Source organism: Larus michahellis, chromosome 30 (genome assembly GCF_964199755.1).
Source record: "Larus michahellis chromosome 30, bLarMic1.1, whole genome shotgun sequence".
Taxonomy (NCBI): domain Eukaryota; kingdom Metazoa; phylum Chordata; class Aves; order Charadriiformes; family Laridae; genus Larus; species Larus michahellis.
Genome location: NC_133925.1, coordinates 337,425 through 348,461, shown reverse-complemented (window position 1 = coordinate 348,461; position 11,037 = coordinate 337,425). Strand labels below are relative to the sequence as shown.

Here is an 11,037-nt window from a genome sequence, read left to right as displayed (position 1 = left end):
AGTTAACAGGGGTCCTCAATAGGGTCTCTGCACATTCACTCTGGGCCCTAACGATGGCAGCACTGGCGCCACCACGCGGCTATAGGGGGACCTGCCAGCCCCCCACTTCCCCCCCCTGCAAGCAGTAGGGACGAGAGTTAACGGCCTTCAGTAGGCTCCAGAGTTTAACAGAGCACGGTAGGGGCCATAGTAAATGGGGACCCCTCAGTAGGGGCCAGAGTTAACGCCCCCCAGCACCCCCCCGGGGCACAGAGCACAGCGTTCACTCTGGAACCTACTGCCACCCCACCCCCGAGCAGCAGCAGCGCCTCCATCCAACCGCCGCCAGTAGGTTTCAGAGTGAAACGGCTCCCAGAAGAGAACAGGGATGCCCCCCCCCCCCACCCCGCCGTTGGCCACCTCACCTGGAGTCCATCTTGCCCGGCCCGAAGCCGCCGCGATCGCCGCCTCTCCCCCCGCGGAAACCGCCGCGGTCTCCTCCCCGGCCCCCCCTGTAACCGCCGCGGTCGAATCCCCCGCGGCCGCCGCGTCGTTCCTCGCCGAACCCTCCGCCACCGCCACCTGCGGGAGGGACACGACGCGGCGCCATGACATCACCGCAGGGGTGCAGACCCCGCCCCCCGTCCCCCCCCGGGCCACCATACTTACCCATGTGGTTGCCGCCGCCGCGGCCACCCCCCCCGGGTACTTGCCCATGTGGGGGGCGCCGGGCCCTTCGGGTTTGGGGGCCTTGCACTGGTTGCACTCGTTGCGCCAGGAAAAATTCATGTTTTCACAGGCACTAACAAAAAAAAGGGAAAAACAACAAAAAAAACCAACACGCCACCACGTCGCTGATGACATCATCGCCCCGCCGCCCAACCCCGCGCCTCCTTAACGTTTCGGGGCAAAAAACTCACGGGTTTGGGCACTTCCAGTCGCCGGCGCGCTGCTGGCCGCCCCCGCCGCTGGGGAAGCCGCCCCGGTTGCCCCCGCCCGAGCCGCTGTTGCCGCCGCCGAAGCCGCCGCGGCCCATGGGACCTGGGAGGAAAGGGGTTTGGGGGTGAAAAAGGGGGGTTTCGGGGGTGAAAAAGGGGGGGGTTTCGGGGGTGAAAAAGGGGGGGTTTCGGGGGTGAAAAAGGGGGGGTTTCGGGGGTGAAAAAGGGGAGGCGTTGGGGGGGAAAAGGGGAGGCGTTTGGGGGGGAAAAAAGGGGGGTGTTTGGGGGCAGAAAAAAGGGGGGTGTTTGGGGGCAGAAAAAAGGGGGTGTTTGGGGGCAGAAAAAAGGGGGGTGTTTGGGGGCAGAAAAAAGGGGGGTGTTTGGGGGCAGAAAAAAAGGGGGGTGTTTGGGGGCAGAAAAAAGGGGGTTTTGGGGGCAGAAAAAAGGGGGGTTTTGGGGGCGGGAAAAAGGGGGGGTTTTGGGGGCGGGAAAAAGGGGGGGTTTTGGGGGCGGGAAAAAGGGGGGGTTTTGGGGGCGGGAAAAGGGGGGGTTTGGGGGCGGGAAAAAGGGAGGGTTTGGGGGCGGGAAAAAGGGGGGGTTTGGGGGCGGGAAAAAGGGGGGTTTGGGGGCGGGAAAAAGGGAGGGTTTGGGGGCGGAAAAAGGGAGGGTTTGGGGGGCGGAAAAAGGGGGGTTGGGGGCGGGAAAAAGGGGGGGTTTGGGGGCAAAAAAGGGGGGGTTTGGGGGCAAAAAAGGGGGGTTTGGGGGCAAAAAAGGGGGGGTTTGGGGGCAAAAAAGGGGGGGTTTGGGGGCAAAAAAGGGGGGGTTTGGGGGCAAAAAAGGGGGGGTTTGGGGGCAGAAAAAGGGGGGTTTTGGGGGGGAGAAAAAGGGGGGTGAAAAAGGCAGGGGTTTTGGGGTGAAAAGGGGGGTTTTGGGGGTGAAAAGGGGGGGGTTAGGGGTGGAAAAAAGGGGGGGTTGGGGGTGGAAAAAAGGGGGGGGTTGGGGGTGGAAAAAAGGGGGGGGTTGGGGGGGGAAAAAGAGGGGGGTTGGGGGGGGAAAAAGAGGGGGGTTGGGGGGGCCACCCGCATGCGCTCACCTCCCCGGCCGCGGCCGCCCCGGCCGCCCCCTCCGCCGCGGTTGAAGTCGGCGCGACGGGTGGCGAAGGAGACCTTGATGGGGTTGCCGGAGAACTCTTTGCCTAAAAACCGGGAGAATTCAGCCCAAAAATCATCCCCGGGTTGGGGGGAAAACCGCGGGGAGTTTGCGGGGGTGGGGGGGTCTCGTACCGTCGAACCAGTCGATGGCGGCTTTGGCGGAGGGGGGGTCGTCGAAGGAGACGGTGGCCTCCCCCTTCAGCTTCCCCGTCTCCCGGTCCGTGTAGAGGTTGATCATGGGCTGCCCCGTCTTCTTGTTGGTCTGGGGAGATGGGACACGCTAAGCACACGCTAAGGGCACGCTAAGGGCACGCTAAGGGCACGCTAAGGGCCGGGGGAGGCAGCGAGGACACGGCAAGGTGCGTCCAGGGGGGCGGTGTTGGGGTGAAACACAGAGATGTACGAACAACGCGTAGCGACACGCTAAGGACACGCCAAGGGCACGTGCCGACACGCTAAGAACGCACCACGACCATCAAGTTAACAAGACGGAGTTGCCCATCTCCTTAGCCAAGAGTTTAAACATGGCATTGGACAATTAGTTAACATGCTAAGCACGTACCAACACGCTAAGGACACGCCAGACCACACCAAAGAAATGCCAGAACATGCCAAGGACACGCCAGACCACGCCAAGGACACAGGAACGCGATAAGGACACGCTAAAGGACCATCAGGTCACATCCCCATCGGGGTGGTTTTGGGCTGAAACACGGAGAATGTGGCTGGACACGTTAAGCAACATGCCAATGACACGCTAAGGACACGCTGAAGACACAGCCACGCCAACGACACGCCAAGAACCGGCCAAAACCACTGCACGACGCGCTGAAGACAAGGTAACGACGTCCAGTGGCCCCGTCCCCTCGGCCGCGGGCTGACCCGCGGCCCAGGACACGCCGAGGACACGCCGCGACACGCCAAGGACACACTAACGACCCGCCTCACCTTAATGATGCCGATCTGCTTGAAGTAGTCGGCCACCGACTCGATGGTGACGTTCTCGCCCAGCCCCTGCACGAAGATGGTGTTGTTGTCCGAGTTATCCTGCTCGCCTGCGCGGGGGGGACAGCTCGTTAGCGCCCGCTTCGTTAGCCTCGTTACCGTAATTCGCCCCCCCAGGCCTCATTAATTAACCCTCTTCAGATAACCCATCAATTAGCCCACCCTCCCCTTTAATAACCCCATCGGCCCCCTTCCCCTGCTTAACACCACCCCTCAACAGCCTCGTTAGCCCCTTCCCCTTCGTTATCCCCTCTAATTAACCCCTTCCCCCTCGTTAGCCCCCCTCCTTCGTTACCTGGATCATGCCGCGGCCCTTGGTCCCGGGGTCCTTTGGGCACATGCAAAAATTAAAAGGCAAAGCGTTAATTAAACCCGTCGGGAGGAGCGGGGGGGGTGTGTGTGCGCCAACAACCGCCCCATCCCCCTCCCCCCACCCCCAAAAACCCCCAAAATTGGGCAAAACCTGGGGGGGGGGGGGGCAGGGGGGGAACCCGCCTTTTCCCCCCCCCAGCTTTTCAGCCCGCGCCCCTTTTTTGGGGTGAAAACCCCCCGGTTTGGCACCGAGAAATACAGATTTTTCTCATCCCCGGGAAAAGAATAATAAATAAAATAGAGGGGGGTGTTCCCCCCCCCCCCCCCCCCCCCATCAGCACCCCTGGCCAAATCCAGGCTTTTCACCCCAAAAAGCGAGGCGCCAGGGCTGCGCAATTTCTCATCGCGCCCCCGCCCCGGGGTGATTTTTTTTTTTTCATCTTTTCGTTGCTTTTTTTTTTCCTCTCAAAACACATTTAATTGTTTTTGGTTTTGTTTTTTTTTTTTTCCTCCTCCTCAAACCACCACCAGCAACGCCCCCGGCTCGGCCAAACCCCTCCACTGGGTGGGAAAAAAAAAAACCAGGAAAACAAACCAAAAAAACCAAAAAAATAAAAAACACCCCTCCAAAATTGGGTCCAAAAACCTCAATAAAAAAAAACCACCAAAGACATTCCGTTTTGGGTCCACTGCAGCGCTCGGCACCTCACGGCGTTTCCCCCTCCCCGTTTTGGGGGCAAAACCGCCAATTCCACCATTTTTACCACATCCTTTTTCGTTTTTCTTTTTTTTTGAACCAACCTCAGGTCACCGGCATATTATTTTTTTTTTTTTTCCACAAACCCCAAAATACCTTTTTTTTTGTTTGTTTGTTTTTTTCCATCCTTAAAAAAATAATTTTCCCCCAGAACCAAACTTTGTACCAAACCTCCGGGTTGTGCTCTTTTTCCGTTTCGTTTTTTTTTTTAAACCACATGCAACCGTTTTTTTTTCCTCTTAAAAACCAGCATTTTTCACCCCCCCCCAAAACCGAGAAATATAAATATAGAAATAGATAGATATTAAAAAAAAAACCACCACTTTGCCAAGACTCCTTCGTTTCCCCAATCCGGCTTTTTTTCCGCCCGCAGTCGCCGTCTGCAACGTTATTTTCTTTTCCTCCTGGTTTTTGTTGGGTTTTTTTCCATTTTACCCCCAAAAAACCGACAAATTTGTTCAAAACACCCCCCCCCCCTCAAAAGACGCAGCCCGATGAGGTCACCTCCGGCCGCTCGGCGCCGCACATTTGGTTTTTTTTTTTTTTTTAACTCTTTTTCAGGGCTTTCTTACCCCAAAACGCCCCTCCTGACCAAGCTGTTGCGGAGAGAAAAGGGTTAAAAAACCAAAAAGACACTTATTTTTATTAGGTTTTTTTTTTTTTTTTGCCCCTTTTTTTTTTTTTTTGCGGGTTCAAATGCCGAACTCTTGGGACTTACCACCGAATTTATTGAAGCCACCACGCTCACCACCGCTGAGGAGATAAATTAGAAGATAATGAGGTTTTTTTTATCCCCTGCCTAAAACGAATCAAGGAGGAGGGGGGGGGGAAAGGGAAGGGAGGAGGAGTTTCGGGGCAAAAAACCAGCGTTTCGGGGTGTTGGTTTTTTTTTTTGGAGTTTTCTCCTTCCTGCGTGCGTTTGCCCCCCCCTTCCCGGGCCTTGTGGGTAATTGGGGGGGGTTTTTTTGGTTTTTTTTTTTTTTTTTCCATCCGCCGGCGACGCTTCCATCCGGGACGCAGCAGCCGGGCATTCTCCGGCCCCGCTGGAGGTTGGGGGGGAAAAAATGGGGGGGGGGGGGAAGGGGGGGAAGGGGGGCATTTGTCCAAAGAAAAAAAAAAATTAAAAAAAAAATTAAAAGTCTTGGGGGGAAAAAAAAAAAAAAAAAATCCCAATTTTGCTTCCTTTTTTTGTGCAGGGAAAAAGAAAAAAAAAAAATAAATAAGGGGGGGGGGGGCTTCCCCCCCCCCACAGCAGCAGCGTCTCCCCCACATCCCCATCGTTCCTGGAGGCTTTTATTTATGTGTATATATATATATTTTTTTCTTTTCCGGAAGGGTCAGGCCCCCCCCTTTTTTCTTTTTGCTCGTACATTTATCTACATTTGCGGCGTTTTGATTTGGTTTTGTTTCTTTTTTCTTTGCGTTTTTCACCCTTTTAGCTTAGTTTTTTTTTTCCTTTTTGTTTGGTTTTTTTTTTTTTGTGCGTTTTTTTTTAAACCCCAAAAAATAAAAAGAGCGGAGGATTGCGAAAGTTTTCGCTGCCTTTCCCCACCTGCAGCACACAAAACGCAGAGTTCGTTAAAACAGGCACAACAGCAGCCGGCAACACACAAACAAGCAACCGCGGCTCGCCCCCGCCGATACTCACCTCCGGGCCCCCCCCGCCCCCCCCAAAAAAAAAGAAAAAAAAAGCGCTTTTTCAGCCCAAAAAAACCAAACGCCGAGGGGGCGACACCACGCGCAAACCCAAAACCTTTGAACACTTTTTTTTCTTTAAAACCACCTTTTTTTTTTGGGGGGGGGGGGGGGGGGGGGCCGTTTCTTCCTCCCTCGGCGCACCGCAAAACGCACGACTCCGACCTCCAGGTTTTTTAACAACCCATCGAATCAGCTCCCCACAAATATCCAAAACCGGCGGGGGTTTGGGGGGGGGGGGGGGTGTTTCTTTGATTTTTTTTTCTTTTTTCCCCCCCCCGGGTTCCCCCCTTTCCCCCCCCCCAAAATCAACATTTCCATTTTCTGCAGTGACCTCAAAACCAACCATTTTGCTCTTTTTCAATAAAAAAAAAAACCCGGGGCACACGCCCCCACCGTGACCAGAGCCGGCACCGGAGGCTACGAGTGACCTCGACAACCGTGTTTGCTGAGTGGTTTTATGGTTTTGTTTTTTTTCCCCTCTTTTTTTTCTTTCTTTCCCCAAAAAACACCTTTTTCCCCCCCAATTCCGAGGGGGGGGTGTCTTACCACCACTTCAGGCGCCTCCTAACGCCCCCAACCGGGCGCCCTTTTTGCTTTTTAGAGATATTTTTCTCTTTTTTTTTTTAGGGGCGCTCACGCCGATTTTGGTTAAAACCCGCTTGTGCGGGGGGTGCTCGCCTCCCCTCTCCCCCCCCCCAACTCCCCTCCCCCCCGCCCCATTTTTCCCCACCTCCCCCATTGCAGGGGGGGGGCTCCCCCTTTCCCCTCCCCAACATTTTACAAAATAAAACCGTTTTTCCCGCCCCCAAAATCGCGCTTCCCCCGACACCTACCCGAGGTTGCCTCCGCGGCCGCCCCGGCTCCCGCGGCCCCCGCGGTCGTAGCCGCCTCGGCCGTAGCCGCCCCGGCCGCGGCTCCGTTCTTGTTGCCCGCCGCCGTAGCCGCTCTGCTCCTGGTAGCCACCGCCGCCGCCACCACTCATGGACGACTGTTCCTGCCCGTAGCTGTTAGCTACAACCCGTCCCCCCCCCCAAAAAAAACCACAACAGTTTAAAAACACTCCAGAAAGTCAAAATTTGGCCCCAAATTCCCCCCCCCGCCGCCCCGTGCTCACATCCACTGCCGCCCCCGCTGTTGTACTGGCTCTGCTGGCTGTAGCTCTGGGGGGGGTTGTAGGAGGACTGTTGGCTGTAGCTCTGTGTAGCTCTGCTGTTGCCCGCTGTAGCTCGACTGTTGGTTGTAACCCCCGCTGGGGGTTGGCCGTAGCTGGAGCTCTGCGAGCCGCTCCCATAGCTGCAGGGGAAAAAAAACAAACCAAACACCAAAATACCCAACATTTTGAAGCAAAACGGCCGGGTTTTTTTTTTTCCACCAAAGGGGCGGCGTGGCAGGGGCAGGGTGGGTGGGTTGGTGGCTACCTGCCGGTGGAGGAGCTGGCCGCCGGTGGCTGGGAGTAGCTGGGGTAGGAGGAAGGTTGCCCGTAGGAGGTCTGCGAGCTCTGCCCGCTGCCGTAGCCGCCGGTGCTGCCGTAGGCTTGGGGGGTGGACTGGGTGCTGTAGCCTGGAGAAACCGAACCCACTCCCAAAAATGAAGTGAAACGCCCCAAAAAGACACCCTGGGGGGGGGGGGGGTGATGGTGGACACCAAGGGGGTGTCAGTGGGGGGGGACGGGACTTACTGCTCTGGGTTTGGCCGTAGGAGGAGCTGTAGCTGTTCTGGCCGTAGGCGGAGGTGTCGGTGGACTGGCTGTAGCCGCTGTAGCTCTGCTGGCCGTAGGGCTGGCTACCCTGCTGCGAGTAGCCCTGGCCCGGCGGGGTGGGGTACGCCCGTAGCTACCCCCCCCCAAAAAAAAAAAAAAAAAAAGAAAAAAATTTACGTCAATTCCCATAAAAATACCCTTTTCCCCACGTATTCCTAAGGGTCGAGGCGTATCGCGCCGGAGGCGGGGAGGGAGCGGGGGATTCGTACCTCTGCGTCGCCGTCTGGCTGTAATCTGTGGGGAGAAAAACCCCGCCGAAAAACCGTTAGTCGCGTAAATAAATACGCGTGCGCCTAACTATGCCTAAAGTCAGCTCATACGACCCAAGCTATTAATTATATACCACCAAAACGCACCAACGGCCGAGCTAAGGCGCTACACGCCGAGCATTTACCCCCTCAAAACGCCCCGGCGGATGCTTAAAGAGCCCACATCCCCCCCCAAAAGGCACCTGGAGAACGACTTTAGGAACAACGAACTAAAAATCGGCCGTAACCGCCTAAGTTTTCCTCACGCACCGCCTTAACAAAAGGAAGGGGCCGCGCTCCCCCTTTAGATGGCGGCTATTTCCCTTCCAGCGGAGCGGCTCCTCCGCGCCTCGGGAGCTGTGAGGGTTTCAGCCGAAACGAAGGGCTTTTAAGCCCACACGAGCAACGAACACTCCCGAAGGTTGGGGTTTTGTTTCATTTTTCCCGTTTTCGAGGGGTATTTAGTTGTGCGTTGTGTGGTCTGTGTGTTTCCCCCGGGGGGGGGGTGGGGGGTGGGGGGTGGGGTGGGGGTGTTTTAGCGGGGAGGACCCGGATGAGGGACTGCGGCAGCGGGCGGGCGCATGCGCGGCGCCACAAAATGGCGGCGGTGGCGCAGCTGGAAAAGCCGCGCCCCTCCCTCGGCCCACAAAATGGCGGACGCGCGGGAGAAAAGAAGAAAAAAGGCGGCGGGGGGGGGGGGGGGGGGGGCCGTTACACCGCGGGGGGGGGGGGGGGGGGGCTCTTAAAAAAAAAAAAAAAAAGCCTCACCAAACCCACAAATCCACACACGCCCCCCCACCCCAACAACCCTTAAATTGCAATTTTAAGTCTTGATTATTCCCCCCCCTCCCCACGCGGGGGGCAGCCGGGCGCGGCGCTTTGTCCCGCCCCCCCCCCCTTAATCTCCATCCACCGCCGCCCCCCCCCCTTTTTATTAAAATAATTAAGGGTTTAAGAACGGCGGGGAGGAGGAAGGATTTGCGGAGGAGTCAAGCTGAATAGCGGGGATATAAATCAGTAAGTTTTTTTAAAAGGGGGGGGGGAACAATTTAAAAGAAAATCAATTCATACAGGCTGGCGCACCGCGGGAAGGGGGAGGCACCAAATCACAGCCCCCCCCCCCCCCCCCCCCGAGCGATAATCGTTAAGAAATACAAAGCTACGCGGCAACAAATAATAAAACATTTAACAGAACCGCCCACTTAAACAAAAAAAAAATAATAAAATAGACAATGAAAGCGGCACAGCGGTCGCACGCTCCCCCCGCCACCACCACCTCGCAGCGAGCCCGCCATAGCCGCCTCACACACACACACCCCCCGCCGGGCTCCCCTCAGGCCTGTGTGGGGCCCTGGGGACCCCCTTTCAGTGCTGGGGGGGGGGCCCTCAAAGACACCCACCCCCCCAAAAGGCGCTGAGGGGGCTGCAACCCCCCCCCTCAACCCGGCGGCTGTAGGGACCCCTGGGGGTGAGGGGGGGGGTCTGTAGGACCACACACACACCCGGGATGAGGGGGGGAGTCTGTGGGGAGCCCATGAGGCAGGTGAGGGGGCTGTGGGGACCGTTCCCCCCCCCCCATTACCGTTGGAGGCCATGGCGGCGCCGACGCTGCTCCGGCGCTTCCCCCTCCACGTGGCGCCCGCACTGCGCCCCCTGCCCGCCACGCCCCGCCTTTTATAGCCTCGGCCGGCGCGTGCCACTTCCGGGGGGGGCGGGATCATCCACCACCCCACCCCCCCAACCTCCCTTCACGGTGGTACGGTCCGCCGAGGGGCGGGGATAAGGGCGCGGGGGGCGGGGCCAAAGGGATGGGCCAATGGGCGAGCGGGGAGTGGGCGGGGCCGCCCCGTGGGGACCCCCGGCGGCTCCGCGCCCCCATAGGGACCCTATGGAAACCCTATAGCGACCTCTGCTGCCCCATCGGCACCCTATAGAAACCCTATAGCCACACCCACCAGTCCCTGCTCCCCCATAGGGACCCTATAGGAACCCTATAGCGACCTCCGCTGCTTCAGGGACCCTATAGAAACCCTATAGTGACCTCTGCTGCCCCATAGGGACCCTATAGAAGCCCGATAGCAACCTCTGCTGGCTCAGGGACCCTATAGCGACCTCTGATGCCCCATAGGGACCCTATAGGGATCCTATAGTGACACCCACCAGTTTCTGCTCCCCCATAGGGACCCTATAGAAACCCTATAGCGACCTCTGCTGCCCCATAGGGACCCTATAGCAATCCTATAGCAACACCCAGCATTACCTGTTTCCCCATAGGGACCCTATAGCGACACCCACCAGCCCTGCTCCACCATAGGGACCCTATAGGGACCCTATAGTGACCTCTGCTGCCTCAGGGACCCTATAGAAGCCCGATAGCAACCTCTGCTGGCTCAGGGACCCTATAGCGACCTCTGCTGCCCCATGGGGACCCTATAGTGACAGCCACCAGTCTCTGCTCCCCCATAGGGACATTATAGGAACCCTATAGCGACCTCTGCTGCCCCATAGGGACCCTATAGAAGCCCGATAGCAACCTCTGCTGGCTCAGGGACCCTATAGCGACCTCTGCTGCCCCATGGGGACCCTATAGCAACCCTATAGCAACAGCCAGCATTACCTGTTCCCCCACAGGGACCCTATAGGGACCCTATAGCGACACCCACCAGTCCCTGCTCCACCATAGGGACCCTATAGGGGCCCTATAGCAACACCTACCAACATTAGTTCCTGCATAGGGACCCTATAGAAAACCTATAGTGACCTCTGCTGCCTCAGGGACCCTATAGAAACCCTATAGCAACCTCTGCTGCCCCATAGGGACCCTATAGAAGCCCGATAGCAACCTCTGCTGGCTCAGGGACCCTATAGCGACCTCTGCTGCCCCATAGGGACCCTATAGCAACCCCCAGCATTACCTGTTCCCCCACAGGGACCCTATAGGGACCCTATAGCGACACCCACCAGTCCCTGCTCCCCCATAGGGACCCTATAGAGACTCTATAGCGACCCCCACCAGTCCCTGCTCCACCACAGGGACCCTATAGGGGCCCTATGGCGACACCTACCAACATTAGTTCCCACATAGGGACCCTATAGAAACGCTATAGCGACCTCTGCTGCCTCAGGGACCCTACGGAGACCCTATAGCGACCCCCACCAGTCCCTGCTCCCCTATAGAAACCCTATAGCC

At 57.5% G+C, this 11,037-nt stretch overlaps 2 protein-coding genes across 2 annotated transcripts in view; both read right to left on the bottom strand.

The window, feature by feature from the left end:
- Positions 1-314, bottom strand: part of PRSS8 (serine protease 8) — a 6,859-nt gene extending 6,545 nt beyond the window's left edge. The window contains exon 1 of the mRNA XM_074567878.1: positions 238-314. Coding sequence (XP_074423979.1) covers positions 238-314 — 77 coding nt within the window. The remainder of the gene's footprint in view (positions 1-237) is intronic.
- Positions 315-373: 59 nt separating this feature from the next.
- Positions 374-10,119, bottom strand: FUS (FUS RNA binding protein). Its single transcript, XM_074567877.1, is given in 16 exon segments — positions 374-561; positions 649-679; positions 682-781; positions 900-1,020; positions 2,011-2,112; positions 2,201-2,330; positions 3,017-3,123; positions 3,369-3,401; positions 4,861-4,895; positions 6,674-6,851; positions 6,955-7,133; positions 7,259-7,400; positions 7,519-7,672; positions 7,809-7,833; positions 9,430-9,500; positions 10,108-10,119. Coding segments are annotated over 16 exon segments (1,581 nt in total). The 3' UTR covers positions 374-400.
- Between the last annotated feature and the right edge of the window lie 918 nt (positions 10,120-11,037).